This window comes from Castor canadensis, chromosome 2 (assembly GCF_047511655.1).
Source record: "Castor canadensis chromosome 2, mCasCan1.hap1v2, whole genome shotgun sequence".
Lineage (NCBI taxonomy): Eukaryota > Metazoa > Chordata > Mammalia > Rodentia > Castoridae > Castor > Castor canadensis.
In genome coordinates, this window is record NC_133387.1 from 36,099,255 (window position 1) to 36,119,973 (window position 20,719).

The 20,719-nt window shown below is 33.3% G+C and overlaps 1 protein-coding gene across 1 annotated transcript in view; it reads left to right on the forward strand.

Moving 5' to 3' along the window:
* Nucleotides 1-20,719, forward strand: part of Asz1 (ankyrin repeat, SAM and basic leucine zipper domain containing 1) — a 53,781-nt gene that overhangs the window by 20,937 nt on the left and 12,125 nt on the right. The window contains exons 5-10 of the mRNA XM_074055415.1: nt 13,590-13,701; nt 14,310-14,444; nt 15,472-15,593; nt 16,537-16,612; nt 17,557-17,613; nt 18,509-18,618. Of these exons, the coding sequence (XP_073911516.1) occupies nt 13,590-13,701; nt 14,310-14,444; nt 15,472-15,593; nt 16,537-16,612; nt 17,557-17,613; nt 18,509-18,618 (612 nt within the window). The remainder of the gene's footprint in view (nt 1-13,589; nt 13,702-14,309; nt 14,445-15,471; nt 15,594-16,536; nt 16,613-17,556; nt 17,614-18,508; nt 18,619-20,719) is intronic.

The window sequence follows — 20,719 nt, forward strand, 5'->3', positions numbered from 1 at the left end:
TTCAAAATTTCGTGAATAACAAGTAGATTTGACTGAATTTGAAGAACATTGGCTCTACTGTACCTCAAAATAGAGTTTTTAATTTTTTATGTAAAAGTTTCATCATAAAGGTTCCCATTAATATATTAAAAATTATATAACTTACAAAGCATGAACTCTTGGATTTTCTGCACTTTGTAGTAAGTTGTATATTCTTGCAGAAGTTCTGCATGTTAGGAGTTTTATTTGGTTTGGCTGGTTGTTTTTGCATAATGCTGTACTCTATACACTGAAACTGCTATTGGCTTTTTAAACTAGCAGTGTTTCATGGACACACCTGCCAGAATATATACCTATGCTTCTGTTTATAATAACTATATAATATTCCACTGTAAGGTTGTGATATCATTACTTTAACCAATTTTTTATTGAAAATCATTTGGGTAGTTTACAGTTTGTATTATGACAAAAAATACTATACAGTGAACATCTTTGGCACCTTATATAGCTTTTCTGTAGAACACATCCCTAAAGTGGATATGCTGAGGTAAAGGAATATGTGCATTTAAAATTATGATAAATGTTGCTAACTTGTCTTTTGAAAAAGTTGAGTAACTGTGAGCTGCCTCCAACAATATTTGACAGATGTTCATAGTGAGAACACTAGATATTTCTTATGTTTTCAATTTTCTAATCTAATTTGAAAATATGTATGCATCATTTTAACTTACATGCTTTTCAGTAATACTTAATTGGTAAGTCTTCAACATTTTTGTTAAGTCATTTATATTTGTGTTTAATTGCCTTTGTCCTTTGCAGCTTTTCTGTTTGGTGGTACATATATTTTTTTACTGCCTTATAAAATCTTTTTATATATGACGTCTTTTACTTTCCTTAATGTTATATGTGTTGAAGATGCTACTTTTACTTTGTTTTTGTTTCTGTTTTTAACACTTTTTATGTTGTGATTTTCAACCATCTTTAGAGAAAATTTTCAGAGAGCTAATTTTCAAAAGAAAGCTTTGGACTTAGAGTTCAACAAATTACTTTTTTTACACTTCTAAAAAGTATGGTACACTAATACTATATAAATAGTTCAGAACATAAAAAAACCCTCAATTTTTTAATAAATCAAATATAATACTGTTTCTGAATTCTGCTTTTTTTTAAAAAAAATAAAAGTATCCACTCCTTGGCAAAATTCCAGCTTCTTGGGACACAGAGATAGGGAGGATCAAGGTTCAAGTCCAGCCTGAGCAAAAATTTCGCCAGACCCCATCTCAACAAATAGATGGGCATGGTGGCGCACACCTGTTATCCCAGTTTCTTGGGCATGGTGGCACATACCTGTTATCCCAGTTTCTTGGGAATGGTAAATAGGAGGATTGCAGCCGAAGCAAAAATGTGAAATCCTCTCAAAAATAACCATAACAAAAAGGGCAACAGGCGGGACTCAAGTAGTAGAGCACCTGCTTGGCCAGCACGAGGCCCTGAATTCAAACCCCAATACCGCCAAAAAAGTTAAAAATAAAAAAATTATCTACTTCACAATGCTGTATACATCAATCTCAGCTATGAACAGAAACATAAAAGTCCAAATCCTTAATGAAATATTGGTGAATTTAATGTTACCAGGAAATTAAATGAATGATAGTAGAATTCATGTGAGCTTTGGAAAAATGGTTCAGTTTTAGGGAAACAATTGTATAAACAGCCCATGGGACTTTTTAAAAGGAATGCTATCATTATAATAGATACCAGAAAGGCATTTTACAAAAGTTAAAATCTATTTCTGATTTTTACAGCCTTAGTAAAATTTGGTTAGACAATAGTTCCTGAATTTTGTTAATAAATTTCTGAAACAAAAACAAGTCCTGTGCTTGATGGAGAAACATTAGCAGCATTTGCATTAATGTCAGGAACAAAACAAGGACATTTATTATATATAATCTACGTTTTACCATTGTTTGGGAGCAGTGGTTAAAAAAACATTCAATTATACAAGAAAGGGAAATGAGATATAGTTAATAATAAAAATAGCTAATAATGACAAAGATTTGCTTCATACCTAGTACTGTTCTTACTGAATCTTGTCATCTTAGTATCACAGATTATGGTAATATCACAAAGAGTTTCCCACAAATGTAAAGCTCTTTTGCACTTATGCCAAAACTGAAGTGTTGAGAGTTTTAAGAAACTTGCCTATCATACAGCCAGTAAATGCTAACAGCCAGGTTAAACCTGGGCAAACTGACTGGGCAGCTTATGCTTTAAACCAGAAATTGGCAGATCACTAAAGTTTTACAGATGTTCTCACTCATTTATGTATTTTCTATGGCAACTTTTACAATAGCAGAATTGAGTGGTTGTGGCATGTCTTTGTGTGCTCCATGAAGCTTAAAAGATTTACTCTCTTCCCCTCTAAAGGAGAAATTGCTAATCTCTGACCTAAACCATTGAACTCTGTTCCCTCTGTTTAAGCTATTAGGCCTTTTGTTATTAAGAAAGGGAGAACAAAATTTTAATTAAGATTACTGTATACTTGGTAAGCTCAAAATAAGCAACTCAGAAACTGTGAGAGGTAGTAAGCATCAAATGAGGAAGTTTTTCTAATACTAATATGCAAAATTCAATAGATTTCCAATTTACAGATAATAACCAGCTTGAGAATATAGTGAGATTGTAGATTATATTGTCATGAGCAAAAACATAAATATCTAGAGATAAGTATACAAGAAAAATTAAAAGCCTAAACAAACAAAAATCAATTGAGTTAAATAAAAGGTAACTGAATAAAGAGACATGCCATTTCTTGGCTGGTATGACTCAGCATTATGCGACACTTTTGATGGTTTGGGGTTTGCTTGCTGGGCAAGCACTCTGCCACGTGAACCACTCTCATGGTCCATTTTTGCTTCATTTTTTAAATAGGCTCTCATACTCTTTTACCCTGGGGGCCAGTCTTAGTTGGCAATCATTCTACCTATGCTTCCCATGTAGCTGGGATTACAAATGTGTACCATCATCCCCCAGCTAATTTATTGAGGTGGGGGTCTCCCTGACTTTTTGCCCAGAATGGGCACAAACTGCAATCCTCCAGCTCTCTGCCTCTCTTGTAGCTGGGATTATAGACATCAGCTACCATAGCTGACCCAAAAAAAGACACTTTTTTCTAAATTAATTTATAAAAGTAAACATCTTTTTCACAGTGCTAAGAGTATTGTTCTAACTTGATGAATGATTCTAAAAATTCTAGAAGAAAAATATGACCACAGAAGACCAGGATTTTTAGAACAGCTCTATGACTTCAAACTGTTAAGCTGAGAATATGCAAAAGTTTTGCCTTCCCACAGAGCATTTTAGATACCAAGGTCTTAAAGTGTTTTAATAAAGTTCTAATTGAAACAAGAAAGGGAATTGCCTCTGGAATGGGACAGGAGTAACTCTTTGAAGGAAGAAACAGACAGGAATTCTGGCAACACCTTAAAACCACATTTCCAATAGATAAAATCAGGTCTGCTGACTTAGCCATTAATTGCTAAAATCTGAAGGATGTCAGCATCATAAAAAGAAACAGGGACAACAAATTCAACAAAAGTGACTTACACTTGAGAAAACAGAAAAAGAAGAATCTAAAAAGGAATGTGTTCCTGTGAAGAGTGAGACATTTTCTTCCACAAAATAAATAGGTATTATGAAATAAGCACAGCAAATTATGAGAAAAGAAACTTGTTGAATATTAAAACTAAGTGCTCAGCTGAAGACTGGATTAGTAAATTGGAAGCTAGATATGAGAAAATTGTCTAGAATACTATACAAATAGTAACAGGAATGGAAGTAAAAAGGAATAAGTAAGAGACATGGAGAACCTTGCCAGAAGTTCTGACATGTTGTCTAATAAGAGTTCCAGGAAGCTGAGGATGTGGTTCAGTGATTGACTACTTACCTAGCATTTGTGAAGACCTGAGTTCTATCCCCAGTACTCCTCTACAAGGAGAAAATAGAAGGCATACTATATTTGAAATAATAATTATCAAGAATATTCCCAAACAGAAGACACCAGTTGTTAGGATTGAAAGATCTATTGTGTGCATGGCAAAATCTATGCACAAATAGGTAACACACATTTTATGTAACATTTATGTATGTAACATATAACTACATCACAAGTAACTTCAGAATATTATGAATAAAGAAAAATCCCAGAAGTTACTATTGAAGAGGCAATTTACTTATCAAAATAATTTCTATACACAAATAGCCATCTAACATTATATCTAACGATAAAATAGCTAAACATGGAAGAAAACAAATGGTCTGAGAAATTTTGAATCTGTAATTGTATATTTAACCATTCTATTATTCAAGAGTAAAGGCAGAATATGGATTTTTCACATATATGGGAACATAAAGCTATCATCTTCAGCAGGGGCACTACTGACACTTTGAGTGGGATTGTCCCATGTATCCCCTTGGGTAGTCACTCAATAAATTCCAGTTCCCTGTAGTCATTATGATAATAACCTCTAGAGGGAGCCAGGAGCCTGCCCTTAAACAGTGCACAAGGAACATTCTTATTTTCAAACTCTGGAAGGATTTCTGCTATTAAAATTATTTCAAACCCTCCTTAAACTGTTCCACGAAATAGAAAGGGAAGGAAAACTGCCAAACACATTTTATGAAGCCAGTATTACACTTATCCCAAAACCAGGCAAAGACACCTCCAAAAAGGAGAACTGTAGGCCAATCTCCTTAATGAACATTGATGCAAAAATCCTCAACAAAATAATGGCAAACCGAATTCAACAACACATCAGAAAGATTATTCACTACGGCCAAGTAGGCTTCATCCCAGGGATGCAGGGGTGGTTCAACATACAAAAATCAATAAACATAATAAACCACATTAACAGAAGCAAAGACAAAAACCACTTGATCATCTCAATAGATGCAGAAAAAGCCTTTGATAAGATCCAACACCATTTCATGATAAAAGCTCTAAGAAAACTAGAAATAGAAGGAAAGTACCTCAACATTATAAAAGCTATATATGACAAACCTACAGCCAGCATTATACTTAACGGAGAAAAACTGAAACCATTCCCTCTAAAATCAGGAACCAGACAAGGATGCCCACTATCTCCACTCCTATTAACATAGTACTGGAATTCCTAGCCAGAGCAATTAGGCAAGAAGAAGGAATAAAAGGAATACAAATAGGTAAAGAAACTGTCAAAATATTCCTATTTGCAGACGACATGATCCTATACCTTAAAGACCCAAAAAACTCTACTCAGAAGCTTCTAGACATCATCAATAGCTATAGCAAGGTAGCAGGATATAAAATCAACATAGAAAAATCATTAGTATTTCTGTACACTAACAATGAGAAAACTGAAAAAGAATGTACGAAAACAATTCCATTTATAGTAGCCTCAAAAAAAATCAAATACCTAGGTGTAAACCTAACAAAAGATGTGAAAGACCTCTACAAGGAAAACTATACACTTCTGAAGAAAGAGACTGAGGAAGACTATAGAAAGTGGAGAGATCTCCCATGCTCATGGATTGGTAGAATCAACATAGTAAAAATGTCGATACTCCCAAAAGTAATCTACATGTTTAATGCAATTCCCATCAAAATTCCAATGACATTCATTAAAGAGATCGAAAAATCTACCGTGAAATTTATATGGAAACACAGGAAGCCACGAATAGCCAAGGCAATTCTCAGTCAAAAGAACAATGCAGGAGGTATCACAATACCTGACTTCAAACTATATTACAAAGCAATAACAATAAAAACAGCATGGTACTGGCACAAAAACAGACATGAAGACCAGTGGAACAGAATAGAGGACCCAGATATGAAGCCACAAAACTATAACCAACTTGTCTTTGACAAAGGAGCTAAAAATATACGATGGAGAAATAGCAACCTCTTCAACAAAAACTGCTGGGAAAACTGGTTAGCAGTCTGCAAAAAACTGAAACTAGATCCATGTATATCACCCTATACCAAGATTAACTCAAAATGGATCAAGGATCTTAATATCAGACCACAAACTCTAAAGTTGATACAGGAAAGGGTAGGAAATACTCTGGAATTAGTAGGTATAGGTAAGAACTTTCTCAACGAAACCCCAGCAGCACAGCAACTAAGAGATAGCATAGATAAATAGGACCTCATAAAACTAAAAAGTTTCTGTGCATCAAAGGAAATGGTCTCTAAACTGAAGAGAACACCCACAGAGTGGGAGAAAATATTTGCCAGCTATACATCAGACAAAGGACTGATAACCAGAATATATAGGGAAACTTAAAAAACTAAATTCTCCCAAAACTAATGAACCAATAAAGAAATGGGCAAGTGAACTAAACAGAACTTTCTCAAAAGAAGAAATTCAAATGGCCAAAAAACACATGAAAAAATGCTCACTATCTCTAGCAATAAAGGAAATGCAAATTAAAACCGCGCTAAGATTCCACCTCACCCCTGCTAGAATAACCATCGTCAGCAACACCACCACCAACAGGTGTTGGTGAGGATGCGGGGAAAAAGGAACCCTCTTACACTGTTGGTGGGAATGTAAACTAGTACAACCACTTTGGAAAAAAATTTGGAGGCTACTTAAAAAACTAGACATTGATCTACCATTTGATCCAGCAATACCACTCTTGGGGATATACCCAAAAGACTGTGACACAGGTTACTCCAGAGGCACCTGCACACCCATGTTTATTGCAGCACTGTTCACAATAGCCAAGTTATGGAAACAGCCAAGATGCCCCAGCACTGATGAATGGATTAAGAAAATGTGGTATCTGTACACAATGGAATTTTATGTAGCCATGAAGAAGAACGAAATGTTATCATTCGCTGGTAAATGGATGGAATTGGAGAACATCATTCTGAGTGAAGTTAGCCTGGCCCAAAGGACCAAAAATCGTATGTTCTCCCTCATATGTGGACATTAGATCAAGGGCAAACACAACAAGGTGATTGGACCTTGAGCACATGATAAAAGCAAGAGCACACAAGGGAGGGGTGAGGATAGCTAAGACACCTAAAAAACTAGCTAGCATTTGTTGCCCTTAATGCAGAGAAATTAAATCAGATAGCTTAAAAGCAACTGAGGCCAATAGGAAAAGGGGACCAGGAACTAGAGAAAAGGTTAGATCAAAAAGAATTAACCTAGAAGGTAACACACACGCACAGGAAATCAATGTGAGTCAACTCCCTGTATAGCTATCCTTATCTCAACCAGCAAAAACCCTTGTTCCTTCCTATTATTGCTTATACTCTCTCTACAACAAAATTAGAAATAAGGGCAAAATAGTTTCTGCTGGGTATTGAGGGGGTGGGGGGGAGAGGGAGGGGGCGGAGTGGGTGGTAAGGGAGGGGGTGGGGGCAGGGGGGAGAAATGACCCAAGCCTTGTGTGCACATATGAATAATAAAAGAAAAAAAGATAAATAAAAATAAAATTATTTCAAAGACTAGACCTAAGTTCTAAAGAAGCATCAGAAAATAAAAAGCTTTCCAATAGCCATAGAAAGCATTGACAATTAAAATATTTGGCTAACACAATAAAATTGCTAAAGGAGCATGGCAAAAACTGCATTGGAAATTAAGACTACCTAAGGACATTTAGATACAGCAAGAAAAAAGATCTCTTGCGACTTAAATATGATATTTGAATTCAAACTTCAGGGAAGAAAAGGGAACAAGTTGAAGGTTGGTAATAATAATCATACTCTAGAGGGGAAAAAAATTAGTTCCTGAACTGAAAAATTCTGTGAAGACTGCATATTGAAAACTTTTCTGAGTTCTAGTTTGGACTGACAAGGAAAAAAAAAAAAAAAAGACAGCCATAGACATATGTTTTGACTAGAATGTATAAACTCTTAAGAATAAAGAAAAATCTTGTTTGCAGTGCTGTGGTTGGATCCCAGGGCCCTGCACATGTTAGGCAAGTACTCAACCACTAAGCTGCACACCCAGCAATCTAACAAAGAGGAAATTTATATGTACTCATGGGTAGAATTAAGTTTCTAACAAAGGAAAATAAGATTAGCAGGTTATTGTACAGAATGATGACTATAACAAATATACGTCATACTTCAGAATTGCTGAAAAATATACTTTGAATGTTTTAACTATAAGAAAGTAAGTATGTGAAGTGATAAATTTGTTAATTTGTTTACCTAAATCATTCCTCAGGGTAGACACATTAAGACAGTACATAAAATATATACAATTATTTGTCAACTAGAAAAAAGAATTAAGTAGCATCAGACTTCTCATCTGCAATAACTGATGAAATGAGAAAAGAGTGTAATTGTATCTACAGACTGAAACAAAGGCCTCCAACCTAAAACTCTTATTCTTAGTCAAAGGTATCATTTGCCTGCCAAAGTGAAAGAAGGTGATCAAGGATATGCAAGAACTCAGGAAATACATTACCCCAGGACAACATCTGAGGAAAACACTTGAGAAAAGAGAAAAAATGAACCAGAATGAAGCCCTCATGAAAAGGGAGGATGAAACAAGAAGAAGTAGTAAAGAGTTTAATGTTTATTGGATATTAGAGTGTCTAGGAATGGGAATTATAATACTGTAAGTAAAAATTAAATATTAAACTGTACCAATAAAACCTAAGAACTATTATTTGCAGAGAATTGGGAAGGAGAATAAGTGAAGGAAGTAAGAGTATTCAAAAGATTGTACCTAAGCCAGATGTGTAGGACATGCCCATAATCCCAGCACTCAGGAGGCAGAGTCAAAAAGCTTGCAAATTTGAGGCCCACCTGGGCTACATAATGAGTTAAAAGCCAGCCTGGGCTATGCTTATAGACCGTGTCTCAAAAAAAAAAAAAAATTACCCCATTTAGAGTAGAGGTAGGGGAGAAATAGAGCATGGTGGCAAAGGAAGCCATGGATCTCCTTAGTAGAAATAGATTTTACCTTTCCTACATAGAATATATTGTATGGTTTACTAAGAGAACAGATTAAGATAATGTTTAATGGAACTTTTTTGTAAAAAAGAGTCACCATATTTTCAAAGGGAAAATGTAATAGTAGCAAACCAGCAAATACAGAAAAGAAAAAAATACTGTCACATATACTAGTCATGCTGAATGTGAATGCAGTGAACTTATCAACAGACAGACAGGCCAATGAAGACACTAGCTTTACAAACAGAAAGATAGCCAAATCCTATTTACAAAAATGGTTGAAGAGAAAAACTGTGAAAGATCTTTTACAAGTGAATGTAAACCAAAAGAATGGATTGCCAATATCAAACATTACTAATATTGAATACAGTAAGTAAAATAAAGGAACATTTGGGTTTTTTTAAATTGTACTGAGTATACATTGTGACATTTATAAAAATTGTTAAAATATATCATAGTTGAATTTACCCCCCCATCATTCTCCTTTATCCCCACACCCCCATTCCTGAAAGAGTTTCAATAAGGAACATTTGTGTTATGATAAAAGGCAAAGTTGAAAAACATAGCAAGCATAAATCTGTACACACTAGACCACATGGCTGCTGAATCTATAAAAATTCAAGAAAAAAATTGATCAAAAATGCAGTTTTAACAAATATATTTTGATATGATAGGTGAGCTGTGAGACCATAGACCATAAAAGGATTTCTAAGATTGGATGGTACATTGGAGAGTTTGAAGGTGTGTTTGTTGGCTTCTGACATGAGTCCTCAGAGGTAGATTAGGAACAAGCCTTTTGAGAAGAAAAGTGAAAAGGCATTTCAGCCACACAGTATGCTCTGAATATGAGACATCCTAAAGAATGAAAACTTGGAATTCATGACCTGAAGATAGGATTGTAGGTGCTATAGTAGTGATTCTTACAGTTGTAATCTTGAAATTTTTAAGCAGTGAATCAACATAATGAGATTTACAGATGTGAAGGAAAGACCAGAGATAAAGGAGGCCAGTTAATGATGCTATTGTAGTAAGCCATATGGGAAGTAACAAGGACCTGATCACATCTAACAAGGAAAGATAAAAGTAAGGTCAACAAATATAAATGGGGAGGAGGAAGAAGAAGATTGACAGGAATGCTGACTTAGATACAAAGGCACAACATGGAAAAAGATTAGTTCTAATTTTCTGGGTTGGGTGATACATGAATTCTGACCTAGAGACAGATAATAGCAGAATGCTGTGTGTTGGAGGGAAGGTTTAGATGTAGATGAAGGTAGATTTTGAGTTCTGTTGGGATACCTAGGTGGCAGTGACAGGAATGATAAGATCTGGAGCTCAGGTGCAAAGCCTGGGCTTTCAGATTTAGGAGCTGTTAGTGTGTTGACAGTAAAGTTGTAAGAATAGATGAGAGGTCATTAAAGCATGATTTTATATAAAAATGGGGAAAGCATTGAGGACAGAGCATACTTTTAAGTGCTAGAAAGAGATCATATTAAGCAATGACCTCTGCTAAAGTAATTGTATGTTGGAAGGAATAAACAGAACCAAATTACAATAGTTTAAAGAGAAGATAAGAAGTGGAGAAGACTTTACATTACATCTTAGAAAAGAAATAAGAAAGAAGATGGAAAAAATTACTTTTGAGGGAGTATCAGTAGCACAGATAGTTACCATGTCACTTTAGTAGGTGAGCTAATATAAGATTTTATAACTTCCCTGAAGAGTTAATAAGATTACTACATTAGCCTATAGCAAGGAGGAAATTTCAGATGTTACAAGTTTCTTTAGATGTGAAGCTACTGGAAAAATTATTCTCTTAACTTTGAAAATGTTTTATGCAGTATTATTGATGGGATCACTTGAATAGTATTAAGTCAGTCAACATGTTTTAGGTAAGCTAGACCCTAGGACTTTATTGATCCATTCTATAAATCCACACTTACTTTTTTAGCAGTACTAGGGTTTGAGTTCAGGTTTTTGTGTTTGATAGGCAGGAGCTCTACCACTTGAACTCTTTGGTACTAGGGTTTGAACTCAGAACCTCATGCTTGCTAGGCAGGTACTCTACTTGAGCCACACCCCCATCCCTTACTATCCCTTACTTTCAGTTATTTTTCTTTTTTTTTTTTTTCAGCACTGGAGTTTGAACTCAGGGTCTCACACTTGTGAGGCATGTGTGAACCACTCTGCCAGCCCTGAGTTGTATTTCAAACAGTCTCACATTTATGCCTGGGCCAGCCTGGAATGCAGTCCTCCTATTTATGCTTCACACATAGCTAGGATAAAAGGCATGTAACACCACACCTAGCATTTATTGGTGGAAATGGGGTCTTGCAAATTTTTTGCCTGGTGTTCTCCCAATCTCCGCCTCCCAAGTAGCTAAGATTATAGACATGAGCCACCACTCCTGGCATTCACCCTTTCTCAGAAATCCAATGCCAGTGCAGCATTATTACCTGAAAAGAGAACAAGTTGGCATTTTCAAAGATGAAATTGTAAGTGGCCAAGAATAAAGTCATAGACAGCCATTATGAAACTATTGCAATAATATAGTCAGAGAAAGATGATATGGCTTGGACTTCTGCAGTGGCTAACAAGATGATGAGAATTGCTCAGGAACAGAATATATTTTGAAGGTAAGGTCAGCAGGACCTGCTTTGACTTCTATATGAAGTGATAGGGAAGAGTCATGCCCAATCTTAGGCCTTAGTAATATGTTTAATGGTAGCTTTGTGAAATAGTAAAGAGAGAGGCGCAGATTTGGGCTTTTGTGGAGAGAACTGGAATGAAGAAGAGAGAGGTCTAATTTAGATGTAATGAAGAATTCGAATGATTAGTTGACTCATTTTTTCTGTTGTGTGCATTATCTTGCCATAGTTATCCAGGAAATTCAAACTTAACTCTGAAAAGATTGTTTATTATAGTAAACTCACATATATGAGATATTCAAGGTAGAAGAGGTAATGGTTACAACCACCTTAGCACGTACTTTCAAATAAAACAATCAAATTGCAATGTACTAGGAAATAGGAGAAACAGATAAATATGTGAATTGTTTTGTGCTAAAGACATTGGTGTGATGTGATCAGATTCAAGGATAAATACCTTATGTTAATAAACCCCTTACAGAAAAATATTGTTTAGTGTAAGTAATGTCAGTAACAAAAATAAACTTCTTAGTGAGATCAAAATGAAGAATTTTCAGATTAATTTGTTCTCTTCTGAAGTTCCTTATGTCTAAATCGATTGGGCCCAAAATGTCAGATCTCTTTTAAAATAAACTATCTGGAGAAATGCAAATCAAAACTACATTGAGATTCCATTTCACCCTAGTCAGAATGGCAATCAATAAACAACAACAAATGCCGGTGAGGGTGTATGGTGAAAGAACCTTTATTTACTGATGACAGGAATGTAAATTAATGAAACCACTATGGACATCAGTGTGGATGTGCCTCAAAAACTAAAATTAGAACTATCATTGATGCAGCAATACCAGTCCTGGGCACACACCTGAAGAAATTAAGTCAGCCTAAAGTAGAGAAACCTGCTTACCCATATTTATTGCAGCACTGTTCATAGTAGCCAAGCTATGGAATCAGCCAAGGGGCTCATCCAGATGAGTGAATAAAGAAAATGTGGTACATAAACATAGTGGAGTATTACTAAGCCATAAGGAGAACAAGGTCATTTGCAGAAAAACTGATGAAACTAGAGATGTTAAGCAAAATAAGCCAGAGCCAGAAAGACAAATACCATATTTTCTTTTATATGTGGAATCTAGATTTTTAAAAAAACAGAGAAAAAGGACCATTAGGAGGAGGGAAAGGGGGACAAGAAAGGGTATAGGATGTGAGAGACAAATATAATCAAATTATATTTTATATTTTGTATGGGTGTGAAAATGTCACAATGAAACCCATTAATAGCTACAAAAGAAAAAAGCAGTTAAGTATGTACACTTCCCTATACACATGTTTCTCTCGATTAAAAGTTCAAAAATACTAGATCATGTGTTAAGTTTAGCTCAAGCAGAACTCATAGACTCTTGTAGTGTTCTTTGGAAAAGGTGAGAAGCTGACTATCTTGGGGAAATAATGAACTAGAGAGAAACTATTATTCTCTGCCAGAAAATACACTCAGAAAATATTAGACAGGTTAAGTTATTGGGGTGATCTTTCTTGATTAGAGTAAGCTTCCAACTCACAATAAAATTCTTTCAACTTTAAAACAGAATCATAATAGAATGCATTAAGAAATAAGAAAGGTTTTAAGTTTACGTTTTTATTTCAGCAATGTTTTTAAACTACACTGTAATAAGCATTTAGTGAAGAAAATCCAGTGAGGCAGGGACCTTATTTGTGTTGTTCATCACTGTTTTCCCAGAATAAACATAGTGCAAATACTTTGATCATTTTCTAGATAAATATGTAACTTAATGAAACTTATATTGGAAAGCATAACTTAGTGACTTTTGTATGTTTCTTCACTAGAGGGTGCTGTGTGTACATTGTTGGAAGATTGGATTTATTAAAAAGCTTGTATTTCTTTTTGCTTTCAAAACAATAATAATGGTACTGTATATGCTTAAATTTATGAAATTGTAGTAATTAATGGCAGCCTTAACACAAGTGTTTCTTCCCTTCCTCCTCAGGAGACGTATGACTCCCATCATGTATGCTGCCCGGGATGGTCACCCTCAGGTTGTTGCTCTCCTTGTTGCTCATGGAGCAGAAGTTAATGCCCAGGATGAAAATGGTTATACCGTGAGCAACATTTTTATAATGCTTTTTTTTATTTCTAAAACATTGATTTTTTTTATTATCAGTAATCTTTAAAAATAGCTGATTTTTTATTTAGTTTTAGGTTTTTTGTTTGTTTGTTTTAGCAGCACTAGGGTTTAAACTCAAGACCTCACATGTGCTAGGCAGGTGCTCTACCACTTGAGCAACTCCACCAGCCCTGTTTGGTTTTTATTTTAAAAAAAGATTGAAGAAGTAATAATTTCAGGAAGGGTGGGACGTAACCACTGGTTAAAAAAAAAAAAGTAACAACTGACAGAAAAACAAATTGACTCTTTTAGTCCTCAGTCCTGACAATAGAAGATTCTTTTTTGTAGAAAACATTTTATTTTGTTTCCTAACTTCACTTAACTGTGTAAAACATTGGTTGTAGAAAATCAGTGAGCCTTGCAGTCTGCAATTACAACTTTGAAAATATGTTTATATTATATTGTGAAATGAAGAGGTTGCATAATTCCATTAATTAACAGTCTCCTTTTTATTGTGCTGTAAATACTGTTGAAAGTGTTTCTAATCTGTCTTATATATACAGTCCTTCTCTTTAAACAATTTAATTTTCCCCTCACTTACAGGCTTTAACGTGGGCAGCGCGTCAGGGTCATAAACATGTAATTTTGAAGTTGCTAGAACTTGGAGCTAATAAAATGTTACAGACCAAAGATGGAAGGACACCAAGTGAAATTGCAAAAAGAAATAAACATCTTGAGGTATGATCAATATACTAAGCTATATTTTCTCTGGTATTGTCATATTATCATATGTAGGACATTTATATTACTTTTATAAAATTCACAAGTGTAATAATAGTATTTTGAGCTATTACTGAATGTTTAAATGTTTTCTTCTCGAACCAGGTAATGAAATCTTACTTTCCTAGAATATTCATCCTTCTAAATCAGAGGCATTGATAGCATAATAATTTAAATTATATAAAAAGGATATAGTCTTACTATGTCCTCAGAGATAACATTGTAATAAACTATTTAAATATTTGAAACTGGTTAACATCCTCTTCATTTTTGAGCAGTCTGATTAATATGCCTATCATTTTCCAAATAAAACCTACTTTTTCCTAAATTATTTTAGAGGAGATGCTAATCACGAAAGTCCTATAAAACTTCAAAAAGAAGTCTACAGTTTTTGTTCTAAGCTTTGAAAATTCAAAAACTTTAAAACTACCTTCTGCATTATTAAATTTTGGGTATGTGACACCTGATTTGATATAGTAAGAAATTTGTGAACATGAAAGGATATTTTGAGTCATAACTCATTACTTAAAATCAGATTTGATTTTCTATTTTAGCAGATTATGTGACATAGCCTTGAGTTGATTGTAAAGCTGAGGAATTTTATCACATGTTGAGGTGTACAGTGGGATTTATATACATTTAGTCATGTGTACTACTTCCTGCTTAGCAGAGTACTACCTTAGTTATGTAATCTTTCTGAATCGTTTGCTAAATGGTATTTTAGTTATGGGAAATAATTACTATCTTTAATTTTTAATATGTTGGATTAAAGTATTTTTTACCTTTTCTGATTATTTTAGTTCAAGGAATCATTTTCTTAATCATATAAAAGTTTTTCTCAATGTAGTAAGTTGTGAAAGCTCTGTCCCTTTCATTTTGCTAAAATTTTCCTTCCAGATAGAAGGTAATCATATGTTCAGTTTCTTCTAAGTGATAGTATACAATAATATTAACTATATTTGAATGACTTTTTAACTTTTTTCAGATTTCCAACTTTCTTTCTTTAACTTTAAACATATTGGAAGGAAAACAACAGCTAACTAAAGAAGAGACTATTTGTAAACTATTGGCAGCTGATTCTGATAAAGAAAAGGATCATATATTTAGGTGACATATTTAGTTCAGTAGAATTCCTATAAAAATGTATGTTTTTATTACATGGACATTTGGTGACTTATGTAAGATGTAATATTTTAAACTTCTGCAAGTATTTTTAAATGCTACTTAGAAATACAATTTTGGTGCTGATTTTAGGTACTGCTCTGTTCTCCAGAAGTTTAAAAAAAGAATTTATTTATTTATTTGTTTATTTAGTTATACTGACACTAATCATAATACCTTTGACTTTAAGCGTAAAATTTCAGTAAAGATAGCACATTTTATTTTTAAAAGATTTCTGTTAGCTGTCAAACTGTACTATACTGTTCTTTCTAATAAGTTTTAGCACTTTTCTGGGGTTCTTTTATTATGGCAGTACTAGGGTTTGAACTCAGAGTTTGAGCCACACATTTCTAACTATAAGCTAAATTTTAAGAAAAAAATATTTTTCTCTGGACACTGTTATTCAAAACATAGCTATAAACTATTCTTTTCTTAGCACATTTAAAGTTGTTAATAATTTTTACTTAATTGCAATTAAAGAGATGTTATGTGCAGAGATTTCACAAGGAATACATATTTATGAATATTTTCATTCTTTCATTCTCATGGTAAAACTACATTTTACCATCATCGTTTTCTCTCTTTTGTCTTTGCTCAAGAAACCTTACTTTGGGCTTTTGTGTAGCTCATTAGTAGAGCATTTGCAAAGCATGTATGAAGCCCTGGGTTCTATCCACAGCATGGCAAAAAAAGGAAAGAATGGGTGAAAGAAACCTTGCTTATTCCTTTGATACAGGGTTAAGACTAGTCTGTAAATTTACAATTATATCCTACATGGATTAATTCTTTCTCATTCATATTCTCATTCTTTTTGTGAAATATAATAAATATATATAATTTGTACATTTATACTCTCTTCTGAAACTGATCTTGCTATAAATATGTATAGTTCATATACAGCATTTGGAGAGCTGGAAATATTTTTACATGGTCTTGGACTTGAACATATGACTGACTTATTAAAGGTAAGATTTCATACAACCCACGGGGACTTATATATGTGTGCTTATTAGTTGATTAACACAACATTAAATATTAATTCATAAGCATGCATATGAATGAGTGCCATTCCTTTTCTCTATAATTTTAGTACATCCCATCGTTAACTTGAAATAAGCATTTCAAAAATATATTAATCTAGAAATTTACATAAATTAGAATCTGGCCGGGTTTCACCCACTTCCTACTGCTTCTGTATATACTTATGTCCTTTTATTTTTGCAGTTGCTGATCTTGTACAGAATCCTAGAAGCATGATTTTTAAACCATACAAACCTGCTGTCAGGTTCTTGCTCTGATTTCTAACTGGAATATGTTACTTAAAATGTTTTTTCATAAGGACAATAACAGCTAGTGTAAAGTTCCATGAATGTTAAATTAGATCATACCTCAAGCACTATCTACGTGTTTTAGGCATACATACATTGTCAGGTTTTACTGCATGATAATTACTATCAGCCAGATGAGGATACTGAAGCAGTAAAGCACTGTTTAAGACAGATTCACTGTAGGAGTATGCACAGTGGTTCAAATATTTCAGATTTAGATTTCATTGTGTAATATTGAAACTTATTTCCTAGAGAAATCTTGAATAAAAATTTGTGTTATTGATGGGTTAATATGATATTTAGAAATTTAAAATATTCATAAAATATAATTTCTGTGATATTTTATAGAACTGCTTTTCTCTTTATATAAGGAAATATGATGAATGGTTATCATTTTCTTTGTTTTAGATGAATATATACTGACCACCCAGTAGTGTAGTTCTGTATCTATGTAGTCTCCTCCTTCTAGAAAGCTGAAAGTTGTTTAGGAATGGAGTATGTGACTAACTTAAGTATGCTTGCCTACTTTCACTGGTGCTGTTTATATTGAAAGATAGTGGGTTTTTTTTCTTTTGGTACAGGAAAGGGATATAACTTTAAGACACCTTTTAACCATGAAAAAAGATGAGTTTACAAAGGTTAGTATCAGTTTCAAAAACTCCAGATATATTCTTTGATGTTTTTAAAATTGTGGATCTTTTTATTTTCTGTTTTTCAAATCCTAGAGCTACAGAGTGTGATTGATCTTTTGCTAGGGTCTTGATTAAATATGATCATGGATAACCATATCTAAAATCTTCCTTCAGATTATCATATCTCAACTAAAACTGCTTAATATCCAAATGTGAAATAGATTTGTAAGACAGGCTACTTAGAAATAAGAGGTAGTTTTTTTTAAATATATGTGGAACCCAATATGCCTTTTGGTTGGTTCTGAAAACCATTAGATCTATTATTTTGCCATCTCATACATTTAACAATTCAAAAATAGCTGTGGAAAGTATTATACTTTATAAATGGAATATTATAAAACCAATGATCTTGCTTCATGAAAAACATTGGAAATTTGAAATCTTTTGTATCACTAAAAATCAAAATAAGCATCCTACTTAACTAAATCTAAGACAGAAAATTCTACCTTTAGTTTAATACTAAAGGTAGAATATAGATCCTAAGAACAGGTTTAATTCTCACTTATCACTGATAAAATTTAAATAATATTTTGAAGGAAAAACTCATTTGCTGGATTTTTTGAGCTACTATACATTATAATCTAGTAATGTGATTTAAGAGTTCATCAAAACTTTTCTTATGTATTGCAAAAAATTGGCCATAAAACTATATGCCTAAGTGTTCTAATGATGTAATTAGCTTATCAATCACAATTATAAGCAAACCATCTATTTCAGTATATTTGTTACTTTCCAATGTGTGTCTTTTTCCAAGATACAAATTCAAATAAAAAATTGTAATGGTTTTGAGTATTAAATTAAGTGTAACTGTCTTACTACACCTTAAAATTATTTTACTTAGAATGGAATTACTAGTAAAGATCAGCAGAAAATCCTAGCTGCCCTTAAAGAACTGGAGGTAGAAGAGATAAATTTTGGAGAGTTACCTGAAGTGGCAAAGTTGGAAATCAGGTAAAATTATGAGTATATATTAATATAATTAAGAACTAAATTTTTAGTTTAATTTTGATGTCTGAATTGTTTGATTTGATACCATGATTTTAAAACATACTATGTTCAGAAATTGATGTACTTTATAAAGCCAATTTTCATAAAGTTATTTTACCAAGAAGCAAAACAGTGCATCTTCTTGTTAACTCACATTAGAAATATTTGTGCTTTAATTTTTTTCATCGTCTTGCTAAATTAGTCATACAAGAGATTCGATGCTTTTCCTAGTGTAGCATTTCTTTTTAAATCATTTTAGATGTCAAATTGAAAATTCAAAGAAGTAATATTTTTCAAACTAAAAAGAAAACATTTCTCATATGAATTCCACTCTTATTTTTAGCCTTACTGTGTGAAAAATTATATATCATCAATATATGAACTTCATTTCTATTTTTCAAATACTGACTATTAATCTAAAACCAGTGTGGAAATAATATTTGGTTTTATTAGTATATTCTAGATATAATAAATGGTTTCTTAATCTTTTTATTTTGAAATAATTGTACACTCACATGATAGAAATAATGGTTGGTTCGCATAATAGTTCAAGGAGATAAACAGGGAGGTCCCATGCACCCTTAACCCAGTTTCACCAGTGTTAATATCTTGCGTAAGTACAGTAGAATATCGAAACCAGAAAATTGACACTGGTACAATTCACAGAGCCTTTTCTTATTTCACCAGTTATACATTAACTTGTGTGTATAAAACTATGCAATTTTATCACATGTAATTTCATGTAACCATCATTACAATCTATATATTTCACAAACCACCACAAAGCTCTCTCATCCTACTCCTTTATAGCTAGCACTAATACTTTCCCCCATCCCTAATCTGTAGCCACCAATAATTGTTCTCCAGCTTTATAATGATGTTATTTCATAAATGTTATGATGAATATAATTGTACAGTAAACCTTAGCATCAGAAAGAATGACTGCTCATTTTATTCTTTTTCTGAATTATCTTAGCTATTCTAGAACATTTTTCTTTTCACATACATTATATTTTTTATTTTTGTTTGTACTTGGGTTTGAACTCAGGACCTTGCACTTGCAAGGCAAGCACTCTGCCACTTAAGCACAACTCCAGACCTTTTTTTTTAAAAGCAATTTTTTTAGATAGGATTTTGCTTTTTACCCAGACCAAACTGGGACCATGATTCTCCTACCTACACTTCCTGCATAACTGGATTACAGGAACCTGGCACCACATCCATCTTATTGGTTGAAAAGGGATCTCAATAATCTCTTGTCAAGGCTGGCTTTGAGCTGTGATCCTGCTGATCTCCACCTCCTGAGTACCTGGGATTACAGACATAAGTCATAAGCCATCACTCCTGGTTCATCCACATTTTAGATTAAGTTTTCTACGTCTCCAAAAACGCTGTCTGAGAGTTCAATAGCAACTGTGTTAATTCTGTTGATTTATTTATGCAGAATTGACATCTTAACTATGTTGAATCTGTTAATCCATGAACAGATAAGTACAAACTTGAGTTCATGTACATATTTTGTTAGATTTATACCTAAATATTTCATTATCTTTGGCACAGTCAGTGGTAGTGGGTTTTTTTATTTCAGTGTACAATGTGCAGCTGAGTTTTGTGCTTTGTTCGTGTATCCTTCAACTTTACTAAACTCAAATATTCTGTCTTTTCTAGGTTCTTTGAGATTTTCTTAATAAATATTCACCTAGTCTGCAAAGACAAGTTAATTTCTTCCTTTCTAATCCATATGCCTTTATTTGTTTCTTGCCTTATTATGGTGGGTAGAACTTCCAGTACTATATTGAATAAGCATTGTGGATCATGTACATTCTTGCCCTGTTCCTAGTCTTCAAGGAAAATCATTCTGTTTTTTACTGTTAACTAAAGTGTTATCTATAGAGTTTGTAGATTTTCTTTATGAGACTGAGAAAATTCAACTCTTCCTATTTTTCTGAATTTTTTTTATCACAAAATGGTTGTTGAATCTTATCAAATATTTTTTTTCTCTATGTCAGTTCATATGATTATATAAGATTTTTCTGTAGCCTGGATATAATGTAGATTATTTTGT